At 35.3% G+C, this 18,431-nt stretch overlaps 1 protein-coding gene across 1 annotated transcript in view; it reads left to right on the top strand.

Moving 5' to 3' along the window:
- The window catches only part of PARPBP (PARP1 binding protein), a 56,371-nt gene that overhangs the window by 4,042 nt on the left and 33,898 nt on the right, over nt 1-18,431 (top strand). The window contains exons 3-4 of the mRNA XM_090272610.1: nt 8,068-8,301; nt 14,517-14,624. Of these exons, the coding sequence (XP_090128736.1) occupies nt 8,068-8,301; nt 14,517-14,624 (342 nt within the window). The remainder of the gene's footprint in view (nt 1-8,067; nt 8,302-14,516; nt 14,625-18,431) is intronic.

Genomic DNA, 18,431 nt, shown 5'->3' with positions numbered 1-18,431 from the left:
GGGTGGTCCTGGAGAAAACCTAGGTGGGGACTGATCTTGGCCTGCACTACCCAGGAACCCCCAGGGCCTGTGCACCCAGTGGACAGCTACAGACCACGTTGAAGCATCACCACCCACCCCCTGCACAGAGGGTGGACGTTGGTGGTCAGTGGTCACAGTCAATCTTTGCAGCTCACTGGCCTGGGTAAATCCCTCCCATTGATCTGCCAACAGCAACTAAGGCTCAACTACAAAAGGAGGGTGTACTCAGCCCACACAAAGGGCATACCTTGAGTACCCAGCTTGTGTGACAGGGGAGGCAGTGCCACTGGATCCTACAGGACACTTACTACAACAGGGCACACTATCAAGACACGGAGTCAAAGAAACTCTACCTAATGTGTAGAAACAAACACAGGGAGGCTGCGAAAACAAGGAGACAAAGAAATATGGCCCAAATGAAAGAACAGATCAATACTCTAGAAAAAGCTCAACAAAATGGAGATGAGCAATCTTTATCAGGTGCAGAGTTCAAGGAACTCAAGGTTATAAGGATGCTCAAGGAACTTAGTGAGGACCTCAACAGCATAAAAAAGATCCAGTCAAAAAAGAAGGATAAACTAACTGAAATGAAGAACAATTTACAGGGAAACAACAGTAGAGTGGATGAAGCTGAGAGTCAACTTAATGATTTGGAACAGAAGGAAGCAAAAAACAACCAATCCCAATCAAAACATGAAGAAGAAAAAAAGAATTCAAAGAAAATGAGGATAGTATAAGCATCCTCTGGGACAACTTCAAGAGGTTCAACATTCACATCATAGGGGAATGGAAGGAGAAGAGAATAAGCAAGAAATTGGAAATCTACTTGAAAAAATACTGAAAGATAACTTCCCTAATTTGGTGAAGGAAATAGACAAGCAAGTCTAGGAAGCACAGAAAGTCCCAAAAAGGTGAATGCAAAGAGGCCCATTCCAAGACACATCATAATTAAAATGCCAAAGGTTAAAGATAAAGAGAGAATCTTAAAAGCAGCAAGAGAAAAGAAGTTAGTTACCTACAAGGGAGTTCCCATAAGAAGATTTCTCAAAAGAAACTTTGCAGGCTAGAAGGGATTGGCAGGGAATATTCAAAGTCATGAAAAGCAGGGACCTATAGCCAAGATTGCTGTACCCAGCAAAACTATCATTTAGAATTGAAGAGCAGATAAAGAGCTTCCCAGACAAGAAAAAATTAAAGGAGTTCATCATTATTATATGAAATGTTAAAGGAACTTATTTAAGAAAAAGATCAATACTATGAACCATAAAATGGCAAAAAATACATATCTACCAACAATTAAATCTAACAAATAAATGAAGCAAACAAGAAGAACAGATATAAATATGGATACAGAGAACATTTTGATGGTTGCCAGATGGGAGGGGTGTGGGGGAAAGGGTGAAAAGTGAGGAGATTAAGCAGTACAAATAGGTAGTTACAGAATAGCCATGGGGACATTAAGTACAGTATAGGAAATGGAGTAGGCAAAGAACTTACACGCATGACCCATGGACATGAACAATGTTGGGGGTGTTGCCTGAGGGAGTCTGGTTGCTGAGTGGAGGCGGGCAAAGGGGGAAAAGTCAAGACAACTATAATTGTATAAGCAATAAAATATAATTTTAAAAAGTAAGCTTTGGACATAGAAAAATTTGGACAAAATTCTATCTTCTGTAAGTCATTCTTTCAACAAATACTGAGTTTTTACTATGTGCTAGACATTATTACAAGCATTAGGAATATGGTACTGAAGGAAATCCCTGTTCCCATGGAATTAATCTTCTGGTCAGGAACGATAGATAATACCCTAATAAATAAAATATTTAGTGCTTTAAGTTATAGTAAGTGCTATAGAGAAGAACAAAACAGAGATCCAAGAAAAGAGTATATGAAGTTTGGGATGGAGGATTCTTGCAATTGAAATAGGGTGGTCAAAGAAGGCCTTATCTAGAAGTTACCATTTGAGCAAAGACTTGAATGAGTGGAAGGAGGTGCTAGGCACGGAGATTTAGGTGGGAAAGGACTCCCAGGCAAAAGGAACAGCAGACGCAAGAACCTTGAGGTGCAAGGGTCAGATGCCTGGCGTGTTCAAGGAATAGCAAGGGAGCCAATTACAGCTGTTTACAGTGTTCCCTCACTTATCGCAGGTATGACGTTCTAGACCCCCCCCCCCAACCCCCCCGCGATAGGTGAAAATCCACGAAGTAGGAACCTTACATTTATTTTAGTATTTATATATATTTTAAGGCTTTATAAACCCTTCCTACACACTTATAAATTGTTCCCAGTCCTTTATTAACCTTTCCCACACTTTTATAAACACTACTTATGTTCTTAAACATATTCTACACTCTTAAGCCTACATAACTTTAACAATATATGTATACAGTACCGCAAAATCCCGCGATATAGCGAAAATCTGTGATAAATAATTAAATATAATATTTTAAAAAATCCTGTGATACAGTGAGGCCACGATAGGTGAACTGCAATATGGAGAGGGGCTACTGGAGTCCTCTTTGTTTCCAAGGGCTGTTTTTTGTTCTTTTTTTGTCATTGTTTGTTGTTCTCTCTTACTTCAAGGATATATTTTTCTCCTTTGAGATTATTAATAATATTTTGTGGGTGCTTTTTTGGGCATAATTGTTTCCTTTAAGTTCCTGTTTTGTTAGTTTTCTTTGGGAAAAATTCCCTTTCTTCCTATTAGAGAGGTTCTTTGTGATGATCCTTGGCCATCCCCTTGTGTTTAAGTGGAGCGAGCACTGAAAGCTTATTGGAAGTGCTGGTACAGGGTTAGTGCTTGTCAACCTGATCTGCCTGGGCAGTTTGGTTAGGGGGCCTTTGATGTCGGTATCTTTAGGAGACCCCTTTTGGAACAGTTTCCTTAGAAAAGAGTCTTTCCTCCTGCACAAATGGTGTAAAGTTGAGCGGCCAGTGTGTTGGGAGCCTGAAAGACTTGTCAACATTTAGAATATCAACGGTCATGTCATTTGGGTACTCTGCTCCTCAACTGCACTTTTCAGGCCAGAGACTGTCCTACCCTCTCCAGGAAACAAACCTCTCGTTTTCTGCCGAAAGGGTGACTGCCTTCCCCTATCTCAGCAGAAATGAGCTATTAGAAAAAAAATCTAAGTGAAGCTACTTCAAAAAAAATCTCTTCACAGGCAGTTGTTTCTACCATCACCTTCTGCTGGGCAGATGCTTAGGCTTTTAGGGACTTAGGCTTTATATGGAGGGTCCCTTCCCACCTGCCATATATTCTCAGCTTTGTCTCCTAAACTTGTGCTCAGGGTCATAAAAATAAGGTTTTCTTGAGTGCCTGGGAGTAGAAGAAAACAGGGAAACACAGGCCCCACCATTTGCTTACCCCTTTATATTGGCACTTTCTTATCATTTTTGTAATTCCTCTTATGGACAGCTTAGTCATGTTTAAAATATGTTTTTCTGTTTTCTCCTATAGTTGTAGGTATTTTATGCCAGGAGGGGTTTCTCTGCATGTACAGACACATACGTAATGTGTCTATTATGAAATGATAACAGATGGTATACATTCTTCCTGCACCTTGTTTTTATCATCCAACATTGTTTTCAAGACCTCTTCAAGTACAGATAAAAAGTTTATCTAACTTATTCATTTTATTAGTCATGCTTTGTATGACTGATATATTTTATTCATATTTGGACCTTTAAGCTGTTTGAAGTTTTTGGTATTACAAGCATTTATGCGCTGAAGTTAGATGTCCGTCCACTGAACAAGAGGCTCTCTAGGCCCCATGCCCAGCAGGTCATATGATAGATCTGAACTGTAATTTGACTTGATATTGCCATACTGGCTCTTCAACTTGGCTGCTAGAATTTACATTTATGTCAATCATGTAGGAGAGCACCATTCCCTTATCTCTCTCTCCATATTAGGTGTTATCAAACTTGATTAGAAAAGAGAAAAAATGGTACTGAGTTTTAATTTTTCTGATTACTAGAGCATTTAAACATATTTTAAAACACTTATTTGACCATTTAGGTGTCTTCTTAAACTGTCAGTTTATATCCTTTGCTTATTTTGCTGTTGAGTTGTTTTTGTTTCCTTCTTACTCTTTGAAAGAGGTCTACCTGTATTTTAGATACTCTTTGTTTGATATTTTGTTGATATCTTCCAATGTACTCCATTATACCCACTTTCACTGGATATACATCCCTTATGTTGTTTCATTGGTATTCATATACCAGACCTCTCTACTGAGTCTTCCTTTGGTATGATCAAATAGCATTGGACATTTTACCCTGACGTTCCATCACTGTCACCACATCGGTTTTTGAAAGTAGAGCACATTGTTTGCTCCCTCAACTTACCTTCCTATTCATTTTCTTAGTCTCAATGGTATATATCATTGTTCACTCCGTCACTAAAGCTGGACATCAAAGGGTCATCATAGAGTCTCTTTCCTTTGTTCCCCATTGCAATCCATATATAAGTCTTGTCAGTATCACTGTTGGAGCATTAAAAAAAAAAGTCCCTCTTTAATAATCTGCATAAATGGTATTAAGGTAGGTAATAGATTCTGAGGATATTACATACATGCAGTGGGCTAGCTGAAAGTTAAACCTCGGTGTTTATGCACTGGGGAATAAGGAGAGAAAGAGAGTAAGGCAATTATTAAGAATTACTACTGTTTAGTGATTTGGGGCTGTTCTGGAAGCAAACAGAGCATGTTCAAATCACTTCCTATTGTTTGTTCACTTGTGCAAAAATAATTAAAAATAAATATATCAACAAGCTAAGTAGAATGTAGCCTGAAAACGTTTTAGTGTTCATTGTAAACATTTTGACATATTAAGATATTTAATGCAAGTCAGTTTTTCTTCAGGACTTGTTTATGTAGCTAGCATTCACTCAGGGTTTCTTTCTGCTTGTTAATTTTCTACTTGCTAATCCACATTATTCATTGTGAAACTTCAGACTCCGGGTGGGAAAGGGGGAGTGGTGAATTGCAACTGAGCTTGTCACGTTCGTGTAGGTGTGCGTACGTGTGCAGTGGAGACGGTGGGCTGCAGTTTAGTTTGACTTTAACTCTCTGTACAGACTTAGCCTAGGCATTCCAGGCTGTGCTCAGGCTGCCAAGTCACCAGTATGAAACAACATACACTTGTGCCTGCAGGTACGGTCATAGGTAGCGTACAGTGATAAAGGCGTGTCACTGTTTGTAAATGTCCTTTACCTGTATTTTTTTAGCCCGTGTTTGTGGTCTAGTTAGGTTTTTAATTCTCTTAAGTTTGAGAACATGAGTCCCTAAAGTATAGTCCTTACAACTGAATTTGACTACAGTAAAGCTTTTGAATACCTAGTAAAATTGTTAGTCTGTCTATTGGCATGTTTGTTTTCATAACTGCTTTAGTGGGGAAAACAAAAAGTATATTTATATAATCTTGGAGTTTTAGGTTTTTGGCATGTTTTCAGAGGAGGAAGATTTTTTAGCCTAATTCATGTAACACCTCTCTAGCAGTTTTATGCTTCTCTAGACTTAATCTATTATAGATTCATTCATTATTGGCTTCGTTTTATGGCAGACATATGTATGACTTAATTAAGTTGCAAATAATATTTTTTAGCCTTTCCTTTCCTTGGAATTGGCTTCATAGTTTGACTCTGTCTGGTGATTATATTATAAAAGCTATTTTTCACCTTAAAAAGCCTTAGGAATATTACAAATATTCCATTGGATAAAACAGACAAAGATATTAAATTTATAACTTCATGGGAAGCAATCGCAGTACCTGTGGTTGACTGTCAGGTTTGAAAATGACCTCATAGAAACACACAAGAAGAAATAGATTTTAAAATTGAATTACATTTATATATGACTCCTCCCCGAGCCAACAAACTAACAATTATTTTCCTTTGAATGAGAAAGGCAACTGATATTTTTGATTATCTACCATTTATAAGGTGTTGTTTAATCAGTACAATATTGTTTTATAACCAAGGAAATTGACTCAGAGGGATTTCAGTATCTTACTCAAGTTTAAACAGCCAATTAATGCTCATAAGTGGACCTCCTGTCTTTTCTCTTTTAATAATAAAAATTCCAGCTAGTTAAAATTGTAAAGTTTATTTAAAGTTTTGAATAATTATAAAAACAATGTTGATAATATATACAAAGTTTATATGCTCTGAAAAAGTATAACTCTTGTTTTTTCTCACTTTATTCTTGGAAATATAATCTTTTTTATGTCCATCAAAGAATTAAATCATTGAACATTTTGAACTTCCTTCAGATATTAGCCAGCTGGCATGTTTTCCTAGCAAAACATTTTCTGATTTGACCACAGACTCTCTCTCAATCAGTTGTTGCTGGTTTAGATAATAGAATATGCTCTCATGGTGGGCACCTGATCATGAAAACTGATATCTGGAGTACATTTTTATTTGGATTTAAAATGTTTTTACAGTCCAAGTATAAATACTGTTAATCTAGTCAGAGCCTTTTCTCACAAGATCAAGAGCTTGCCTAGTTTTACTTTAACTAGTTACAGTCAACAGATTGAGAATAAATCATACATTTACATTAAGCAAAATCTGAATTTATTTTTACTGTGAAGGATGTTATACTAAAATGGTTTTAAGAATTTTTGAGATAAAACAATTTAGACTTGAAACTCTAAATAACTGGATTTATTTAATTTAAATACCATTTGGAGATTTTATAGTATTTAATCTTTGTGGGGCTGGGAAGTAAAATATACAATTTTTGATTCAATACTGAGAAATTACAAATTGTCTTATGTTTGGATTATGGATCTAAGGTTTGAGAGTTAATGATATATTTTTTGGTTGTTCACTGAACTAGTTTCATGAAATATAATTAATTTTTACAACTATGATGTAACAGGTCCCTACTCTAAGGATAATAAGGACAGTAAGGATACTTTTCTTAGTTGCTTTCGTATGGATGAAGAGAGACTTAATTATTTTAAGGCAGTTTGTACACTTCGTCTTAAATTTGGAGAGTAGCTAGAAAATGTGGCTGATCTTCATAAAAGATATAAAGATTTACATTTGAAAGAGTAGGATACATAGAAATAGTATACATTATATGGTTCCATTTGATTTCTTCCTGTTATTCTTCATTAGCTAAATACGATTTTATAATTTAGTTCCAGTGAATTGTAGTCCTATTTAAATGTCCACCATTTTTAATCACCACTTATCCCTCCTTTGCTGTCCCCCACCTCCCTCTACCCACCCCTCACTCTGACAATCACCACCCCGTTGTGCATGTCCGTAAGTTTTTCCTTATTTATTTATTTATTCCTCAATCTCCACCCCACCCTCCGACGACACTATGTAGATATTGAAAAAGAGAAAAAAGAAATAATTTTGCTTGATTACTAACGTCTAACAACTTATATTAATAGAAAGAAACCTGACTGTGGCTTTTTAGCTCTCATTTGCCTATGTGAATCCCTGAGCCGGGAAGCATAAAAATTCTTCTTTGACCCAAGGTTTTTAGCAGTGGTATTTTGCTTTCTCTGGAAGAGTAATGAAATGAGACATGATTTTAAAAAATTTGAATATTATCATATTTTAAGACTAACACTTGGAATAGTGTGTGTGGTATGTGGGAATTCACTGTGGCACTGATGGTTTTTAAATAAAATTTAAAATACATTAGCTAAAAGAACTAATAGGAACTAAAAATTAACAATAGAATCTTTCCCCGATCAACAGTACTTAGGTACAGCTCTCTACCCACCTGTCTCCCCAATTTGGGTAGAAGAAATGTAGTGGAGTTCAGGTAATAGACCATGGCTATAAATTTGCCGGTTTTGTCATGTGTAAAATGCCATAGTTGTTCAAATTTTATAAAATCATCAAAATCGTTTTTTTATATCTGGTTTTAAAATTATTTTATAGCTCAACTTGGATTTCTCTTCAAATTCTCAAGAATTTAATATGAAATTCAATTTATACTTCACCTCTGAAATATAAGTTCATCACTATTCTGGCACCCAACTTTATCCTTTTATTTTTGACATTATCTCTTTCAGCACAGTGGAGAATTTACAGTCTCTCTCAGCGATGTCTTATTGACCTGGAAACACTTACTGCATGAGAAACTGAACTTACCAGTTGAAAATGTGGAAATGATTGACCATTATGAGGACATTAGAAGGATTTATGATAATTTCTTAAAGAAGAGTAACATGTTAGATCTGATTGATGTTTATAAAAAGTGTAGTGTTTTGACTTCTGATTGTGAAAATAATGCCAACATATCCCCTGTAAGTATTTTTTAAAACAATTCTATCTTAATCAAATTAAAATTTGATTAGATTTATTTTTAATTCTGGTATTAGCATTTATAATAACTTTTGCTTTTCACATCATGTTAAGAATGGAAAATTTAGCTACCTGAAAGCTAGTCATTACTTGAAAAAAATGTTTTGGTGGTAAGTTTTGTTGGACTTGTGTTATTTGGTTGAAATATGAGTAGCTTTTTATTAGATAAGAAAATGTTTAACAAAGAAATCAGTCTCAGACATGATTTCTTTTTGAATTATGTCAAGGATTGCCTTCCTATTTTATTTTCTTGGTTTAATGTGCATCTTTTTATTTGGCATATGTTATATAAATCATTGCTATGACTGTGGATTAATAATATTTTACTGACATGGGTTATCATTTTATGAGGAGAAGATAATATAAAAATATATTCATTGTCTTATATTTTTATGGAGTATAAATTTTAAAGCGAATGGAGTAACAACCCTTGACATTTGCTTTTGTTTACATTAGAATTACTAAATTGTTTTAGAATATATTTGGATATATTTAGTTTTAAAATACTTTTCTTTATCTTACCATTTACTGAGCGTCAAGTAGTAATTAAATAGTGATATATTAAATAGTGGTAATCATTAAATTTTAGCTATAATTAGAAGAGAATGTTTACTGTATTTCTTAAGATATTAAATATTTTATATATATTTTATCTGATACTTGGGAATAGTATTTTGGCTGCTTACAATAGAAATCTCCACAATAATAATGGTTTTAAGAAAATGGACGTTTATTTCACTCTTTTATAAAAGATATCTCAAGGTAAGCATTCAGGACAGATATGAAAGCTCCATGGTTATCAGATACCTAGGAGTTTTCTGTCATTCTGTTCTCCGATCTTATTTCTTGACCTCTACTCTCAAGATTATTTGTAGTCCAAGAGATAGTGGTTACAGCTCCAGACGTCATATCAGCATTCCTTGTAGCAGGAAGTAGTCAGGGAGAACAGCTCTCTCCTTTTAAAGAGACATAGCTTTTTTTCTTCCATCTCATTCCTCAAAGCTTTAGTCACGTGGCCACATAAAGATGCTAGGGAGGATGGAGAGTATAGTCATTATTCTGGGTAATCACGCGCCACAATAAAAACAAAAGCTCTGTTTCTAAGGAAGCAGGGGAGAATGGATATTTGTGGGTAGTTTGCTGTCTTTGCCTCATTAAGCTATAATGGAAGCCTTCCCCCTGTTGTATCCTTCTCAAAACACACATGCATCCATTTACAAACGTACTCACACATGCACACCCACAGTATGGTAAGGAACTGATGAATGAAGATAGTTTTTTTTAATTCCTCCCTAGCTATATTTTATTTGCTTGCTTGTAAATATGATTTTTGACTACTTTTAACATAGTTAATTTGGAGAGGCTAATCAAACATAAGTATTGGATTGTAGGACCAAAAAAGAAGATTTGATTGGCCATTGAGAGAATAATTTGCCTGAGGTCTTTGGGCACATTTTTTCATCTTATCTCTTGCCCCATCTAAGTCCTCTAGTAAGTCTCTTCATTTAAGAGAACCAACTTATGGTATGAGATATTTAAGGGTCTCCAAACATGAGCATATCTTCTCTGAAGAACATCAGGAATGAAGTGGAAGCTGCTAAGATGACAGTATATGAAGTAGAAAATTGTCTGCATTTAAATCCGGGAAGACTAACAACTTGATCTCTCATACTTATGGGGCTCAAGGGAAATTTCCAGTGAGGAAAAAGTGAGCAGGAAAAAAAAAGAAAATCCCTCGATTGAGTTCTCAAAAATGCACTAAATATAATTCAAATTTATGCTAAAAGAGTTTAAAGGTATCAGAAAATTCCAAGCAATTGTGAATTTCAGAGTCCTGAAGTTTCATTATCCTTATAAGGTTTCTTTGTTTCTTATTTATTTCAACCTCAATGAGGAATTAAGATAAAGGTAAAATAAGGAAGCTCTGAGAACGTGATAATTTGAACAATATACTTTCTCCTTTATTTCCTTACTTGATAGTTCCTCTCCTGAGGAACATGGATGCAGGGCCCCTACAGAGCCCAAGAAAGAGCTTGCTTTCTCATGAACTGAGCAGTTACCTGGAGGACAACATCAAAGACCTGGGCACATATGGTAGATTAAGAAGAATTTAGCAGCCATCAGAGACCTGGGGACTTTCTGGGGAAGGTCAACAAATGCTTCTCTGTGAAAGTGCTAGGATTTCCTGACTCTCAAGAAGCCAACAAGTAGCTGAGTGGATGGACTTACTGTGGATGAGGCTTGAGAGACCACAGGAGGCCTTTCCCTTGGCCTGAGCAGGTGACTGGCATCCTGTTTATTTCTCCACTGAGGCTCCCTAAGAAGTAGAGACCATTTCAACTTGCATTACTTGTAGAACTGTCATATACATAAGGTACCTCGACAGTCAGAGCTGAGCTCCAAAGAGCCAATGAAGAAGAGCAATACCTGCTTAAGGAGTTTCAGCAGCCAGAGAAAGATGAGTCAGCTGAGAACACACATGCCCAACAAAACAGAGCTGCTAGAGGGGAATATCAGCAACAAATAAGAAATACTCAAGGAAATTCAAGGATACACCTAAACGTAAGACTTTGTAGATGTTAGAAAGAAGAAAGAGAAAAAATTTCCCAAAGCAATAGATAAGTTCAGACCCAAGTTAGTATTCTGAACATCAAGTACAAATAAATATTTAAAGCACAGAGAGAACAGTGTGAAGATAAAGAAATCATGAGGAAAAAGTTAAGAAACTTGGAGTTTAGATCTAGAGGACTTAACATGCAAATGATAGGTATCCCAGAAGGAGAAAAAGGAACAGATGCAGAAAAGGAATACTTTTTATAACTACATTTGTTGTAGTAAATAAATAAATATTTATTTATTTATTTCCTGAGTTGGCTAATTAAGAGTACTTACTAAGTTTCAGGCTATGTTGATGAGAAAATACACATACCTAGGCATAAATTGGTAAAATATCTGAACTTTTAAGAACAGAGAGAAATATAAGCTTCCTGACAGAACAAGCTACTTAATAAAGAGCAAAAAATTAAATGGCCTGTCCTGAAAGAAGAGGACAGTGACCTAAGCATCTCATCCTCAGTCAATATATCATTTATTAGTCAAGCTAAAGGAGGGATTTGTGAGGATGTGCAAAAATCTAAAGGATGTCATCTTCCTACCTTGTGAAGAGATTACCTTTCCAAAGACTGATAACTAAGCAGATGAACCAGGATAGATATGTATCTAGGGGAACATGGTAGGTGAACAGTAAAACTTGGAGCATGTGTGTGTATAGTTAAAATTATATGGTTAGACTGGGCTTATGCATGCTAATGTGGAAGGATTATGGTAAGTGAGATTCTGATATTAGTTGAGAATTAAAACTACTGAACATTGTAGTTGGGGTTAAGTAGCAGATGTTATTACTTTAAAATAGTAATAGATAAATATGGGTCTCAGTTGAGTACAGAGAAAGTGAAGGTAACAATTAATGGAATAGAAAAATATAGTACATATTCTAGGTTAATAGGATAAAAATAGAATGAGTAGCAACTTATCAAATCAGCAAAGGTACAAATCAATAAAATTAATAGGGTATTACAACAAACAAATATATTGTGATTTTTATGCTTACCTCAGAAAGCTTTATGGTATGTTATTGAGTCCTTATGGGAAGCCAGGGTGCTTGGTGGTGGCAAATGTAGCTCAGCCCCAGATTTGGAAAACCACTGGGAGCATGGAGGCACACAGGACCCACTCTACACACCGGTTTTCCCATGGGGAGTCAGGCCTGCGTTTCTATAATAGCTTAAAAGCTTGCTTTCTGCTAAAGGACTCCCTCATCTTGGGCTGAGAACAAAAGATGTTCAGCATGTAACCTTAAAGCAGTTTCTCAAGGTCTATTCTGAGCTGATTTTCGAGGACAGGATGTGGCTAGACCAGTTATCCTTATCATCTATGCATGTATAACATTCTATTCTCTGTTATATAAAAGTAATAATCGTATAAAGCAACAACTGGCACAATGATTCACAACTTGCTTGGATGTAATCCACTTAAAGAGTTAATAAAAGCCTGTTCAGGCAGGGGCAAACCTCGCTTTCTCCTTTAGAGGGTGGCCAGTTTTGTCCCCTCTTCTCCACAGCATTCTTGCAGCCCATGTGCATTTATTCGTTTCACCCACAACGCTGTGGACCCCGCTGGTCTGAGGTCCGCGGCAAGTCCTTGTCAAAGTTTTAAGTCTAGGAAACATTTTACACTCTTAAAAAATTATTTAGAACTACAAAGAGATTTTGTTGATGTGGGTTATATCTATTGGTATTTGCCATATTAAAAGTTAAAATAGAGGTGTGTTTAAAATATTTAACAGTTATTTAAAATGTTAATAGTAAACCTATTAATGTTGATATGAATAACATTTTATGAAGAATAACTGTATTTCCTAAAAATAAAAAAAGTTATGAGAGTAGTGTTGTTTTACATTTTTACAAATCTCTAATGTCATGTATGATAGAAATAGCTGGATTCTTATATCTACTTCTGTTTGATATATCATTTGACTCAAGTATGTCAAGAAAATTAAGATTAACATTGATACATAGATAGAAAAATGGGGACTTCCTGGATGGTCTTAGGGACCGCAGTTTGGACCATATTTTCGACCTACAGAACTTATCTAGAATAATGTACTTTACATGTTATTAAATATAAAAACAGTTTTTGACAAAAGCTAATACTCTACTTAAAAACATAATATTGTGTTTCTAGAAAAATAAATCTTTGTTTTCAATGTCTTTTTAAAACATCAGAACCACAAGTATGAGGACCACCTCTGTTCAAAATTTGTTAAATTATAAATTAATGTTTTAGTGATCTTGAATTTTGAGATTAAAAATTGTATGTATTATGAACAACAAAATCCTAGGTTTTCTAGTTCTTTTTCTTTCACGATGAACTCTTTGTGAGTACTAGCTCATCATATCAATAGAATTGCGGCAAATGCTACTTTTAAGAAATATATATTGGTGAGTTATTTTAGTTATAACTTTGCAATATGTGAGAGGAAGAGTGGTTTACAACCACATTGAGCTTTATTAATTCAGTTTGTACCTTTGCTCCTGGTTTACTCATCAGAAATGGTGTGTGTGTGTGTATGTGTGTGTTTATGTAAGATTCTTTAGAATAAATGAAATAACGTGGAGACATTGAGTGGTATGGCAGGGTGAAAGCAAATATCTCTTAATAAATTTTTTCATGGAGACTATTTGGTTTGAATATTGTACTACTTAGGACACTAGATTTACTTAAATATTCCAAAATGAAACATTTATTGTGGGTCTTAGGGAAGACTTTTCTTTCTCTTTTTCTTTTTTCATAAAAAATAAAAGCCTAAGATTAAATTTCTAAGGTTACCCTTTAACTGTGTCCCTGGCTGGTTTGGCTCAGTGGATTGAGCGTCGGCCTGCGAGCTAAGTGTCGCTGGTTCGATCTTCCAGTCAGGGCACATCAGAGAAGGAAAACTCTGACCCCAAAAAACCTCCGCTGCCTTGCGGCATACCTCTTCAGGGGAAAGGCTAAGGGAGTAAACCCCGACAGAAAATCCGGAGCCGGAGTCCCTAAGGCGGTTTGACGTTGCAGTCAACACCGGCAACTCCTGTGGCGCACCTGAAGCCAAGCTGTATTGACTTCGTCTTTCCCTTGGACCCTTCAGCTGCGAAGAGAGGGGGGGGTCTGCTGCATGGGCAACAGCAGACCCTCCATATCACCCTGCCCAGGCTCTGTAGCTTCAGCTTCACTGGAGAGGACACTCCAGCGTCATCACAAGATGTTGATTCAACACGGGAGGAGACAGATACCGTGTCACTCCCGAGTCGGACTGCACAGCCATTCTCGGCGGTGCAGATAGACTCTTAAGAAGCTACACCATGGTCTCTCGAGACAGACGGCTGCCGACGATCCTTTAACTGCAAACTTGTAAAGCTCTGTGAGTACAGGTGCCAGTGGAAATTAATTGAAGCATTTTGTTAGGAAGTTTAAGTCCATGTCTACATATTATTGAACCAACAAAGGCCAAGTAATACGCTGTACACTGGAGCATCAGTGACCTTGAGTAGAGCTAGGTGTGAATTATTTTTTATAGTTGGCATAGGATTTTATTAATAATGTCCTATATTTCCTGCAGAGTCAACTATGGGATTTTCTGTCTGGCAGACAGTCTGCAGTAGATGATGAAACTGATCTTTATGTACCACCATCACCAATGAGTGAACACAATCAGGGTAATGAAAAGGTAAATTGCGAGTAAATTAAAGCCCGATATGATTCCCTACAAATTACTATAAATTTGACTGTACATACAGTTACTATTTTTTAAATTTTTATAAGTTTTTAATTTGTTTAAATAAAACTGTTTGCAAAGAGTAATACATTGGAGACTGGCGAAAGCATATCAATCAGTTACTTCATGGTCTGGGGCCAAGGTAACAGATGCTGTGCAAAAATAGGTATTGCCCTAAATATCAGACAAGTGTTGTTGAAGGTCCAGGTTGCCAGGTTCTTTGAATCTTTATACAGTGTCCCTTGGTAACTGGGGAATTGGATCCAGGATCTCCCTAGGATACTAAAATCCACAGAGGCTTTAAGTCCCTTATATAAAATAATGTATGTAGTATTTGCACATAACCTATGGACATACTCCTGTATACTTTAAATATCTCTAGATTACTTGTAGTCCCTAATACAATGTAAATGCTGTGTAAATAGTTGTTATACTATATTGTTTAGGGAACAAGGACAAGAAAAACTGTACATATTATGCGTCAGCAGCAACATAACTGTTTTTTTGTTTCCCATATTTTCAATCTGTGGTTGGTTGAATCCACAGATGCAGAACCCATGGATTCAGAGAGCTGACTGTATTTGGTAAACTTCACAGTTACTGTTTTATATGGTTGCTTCTTAAGAAGATTGTATAATTGGAAAATCTGTTCTGAGCCCTTTTCAGTAGAATAACTGATGAATCATGAGTTCTGATAACAGGGTGTGCTGGACAAGCACACCACAGAGAAGTAGTGCCAAGTGCAGGTTTGGTCTAATATGATTTACCTTTGGCTGGTAAAGGTAGGTGCCAAATTAAGTATACGTAGTAACCCCTCACTAACCATGTGAGTTAACATTTATGAAAGTTTCTATGGTTAATAGAATCATTGACAAGGTGAAAGTTTATGAGTATTGGAAAAAGCATAAAAATACATTCAACATATCTAAAAATACAGTATATAAAATGTTTAGAATACACCTACTTCCAAATCCAGTTGCTTCAGTAAGTTAACACATTAAATGAATCACCTTCTTCATTTTTCATGAAACACTGTTAAACAGACTCTATCTCTAGTCCCATGCTAGACAGATAATACTTTCAGAAATACAATTTGTCATTGCCCTCAAATAGATACCTGTATACCTACTTTCTAGACATAGTAATTCACTTTATATCTGCATGTGATATTTTTTCTGTTCTGTATGAAAGTTGCTGATATCATGACACTTAATCCCTAAATTTCTTTATATGTCATTTCCTAAAAATTAGAGCATAACCACAATATCATTATCTTATATAAGAAAACTTAAGTATTCCCTGATGCCATTTGCTGTCTTTCCTAGTCACATTTCTCTGTCCCCTAAATGGGTTTTATATTTCTTTAGATTCTTAATCTAGAAGAATTCCCCTCAGTCTTTTATTTTTTATTTTTTTATTTTTTGCATTTTATCTGATTAATTCCTACTGGTATTATTTAACTTTTTTCTCTATTTCCAATAAACTGGGAGTTACATCAGAAAGCTTGTTTAGATTAAGGTTTAACATTTCTTTCTTTTTTTTTTTTTGCTTTTATTTTTTTCCCCACTAAAAATTTTTGTTTGTTTTTCTATTACAGCTGTCCCACTTTTTCTCCATTGCTTTCCCCCAAGGGTTTAACATTTCTTAACAAATACTTCATAACTGATGCTGAGTGTCTCATTTTGTACTATATCAGGAAACACAAATTCAAGTTGTCTTGAATTGTCTGGTATTTCCAGTATAAAGAAGTGGTTTCTCCTTTTGCTGTCAGCAAGATCTGTGGGGTGATGCTTTGACACTGTGTGAGGTCCTGTGCCCCAACAACCTTTCATCAAATGGTTTTAAGCATGCATTCATTGATCATGCTTGTCTAAATCAGTCATTTCTTTAGATTTGGCAGAATGGCAAGTTTCTAGCTCTGTCGTGTCTTTACATTAATTGCCATTTCTCAATAAAGAAGAGCTTTATTTTAACAACTGGGATGAAGTACAGTTCCCCAATATGGCAAGCTCACTACTTAATTCTTTCTCTTTAATTACCAATTATGGGAGGCAAATTAGGTTTTTTTCTATGTAGCTTTCTCTTTTTTTTATGTGTGTATATATTGCTAAGGACTCATGGAGCTTCATTTATTTAGAGTTTTAAATTAATTACAGTCATTAATCTTTGTTGCTAAAATAGAAGGATCCCCTTCAAGCTGCCTTCTGTATATTTTTTACATGCCCTGTTAGACTTTTGAGCACTTCCCCCTTTTTGGTACAAGAAAATGTTCCAAATAGACCTTGGGGTGTTTCCTCCTAAAATTTGTGATTCCTTTTAGTGATTTGTAACTATTTTCTCTTGCTTGAAATTAATTTTTCATTTCAATTCTGCTTGTTTTTTTTCTCTTGCCCTAAATATTGACAAAATGTGTATGATATTACCTGGTTTCTTCTCAGTGGTACTTAAGGAGTGTATTCATATATTGGGAGGGTAGATCGTTTACAGATCTGTTCTTTTGATCTATCTTACAAGCTCTACAGGGAGGAAACAATCATTGTTATTGTGCCTTTTAATTAGGAGTGATGAAATAATTTGTACATGTAAAGTGACCTAAGCTTTTAGAGTTTCATCTTAGAGATATAAAACAGATACACCTGTGAAAAGGGGTTATAGTTTAAAGAAACCAATGGGTAGTTGTTATAAGCATATAGTTTTCTCATTTAAAAAGCAATGATAGTTCATTGTGTTAATCCTCTACTTTTTATCTTTTGCCTTCTTGGGTTACATTTTCTAGGAATATTTTATCTACTAGTTAGCTGATGGATTAGATTTTATGAGGGCTATTACAGGACCAGCTATCATCTAGCCATTTTTCTGTATTTCCAGACTTCTAATTTTTCTTTTTACAAAGTATTTTTGGAAAGCAATATATTTCTTTTAAAATTCCAAAGTAACTTTTTGGGCTGTAGTCTTGCAAAGATTTATTTTTATCACCAAACGTGCTTACTAATGCCACACAAGAGTCCTCAAGTAGATGAGTGGAATGAATTTGAGAAACAATGTTTTTGTTTCCTTCTTTTATTTTACTTCATTTTATTTTTTTAAGGTGCTAAACTATTGCTTTAGAAATTCTGAAGTAATGAAGCGAAAAGTATAATAAAGACCCCAGAAGAAATCATCAGTTAAATGAAAAATTTTACCAGTATATTAGTTCTAGTCCAACCTTTATTTATTTATTTATTTTTTGTCATTATATGTAATAATTTATGTATGGGCAAATAAAGTAAAAAATACCCATATAAATTGTCAATCTTCTTAATTTAGAAAAACTGACTTCAAAATGAGATTGAATATCTGCACTTCAGTAATAATTAAAGGATAAGAAAAGAAACTTGGAATTTTCAGAAAGCTTGAAATTATTCAACTTCTAAACAAACATTGCAAATACTTTGTGGTATGGACAGAATCAGTTTATTAAATAAACAGAATAGTATCTTTATTTTTGGTATCTCAGTGAAAGCTTCAATCTTGTGGATTTTTTCAATTTAGGCCCTTGCTTCTGGACATCCTAACTGTATTTATGTGGAATGCTTTTCCAGAGAACCTCTTTAAAACCCACTTGCAAATACAAGAGCAGGGAAACCATAACTGCCATGTTATCTGACCATAATGATAGGGACAGATTTCTAATTACAGCCATGAGTTAAAAGAAACACTCTAACTGTGAGGACTCCAAGAGATTTTCCCCTGATGTTTGCCTACCATCAGAAGGACAAA

This window comes from Furipterus horrens, unplaced genomic scaffold (genome assembly GCF_987537825.1).
Source record: "Furipterus horrens unplaced genomic scaffold, mFurHor1.1.pri manual_scaffold_4, whole genome shotgun sequence".
NCBI classification, from domain to species: domain Eukaryota; kingdom Metazoa; phylum Chordata; class Mammalia; order Chiroptera; family Furipteridae; genus Furipterus; species Furipterus horrens.
Note: the sequence above shows the minus strand (reverse complement) of the source record. Positions and strands in the feature narration are given on the sequence as shown.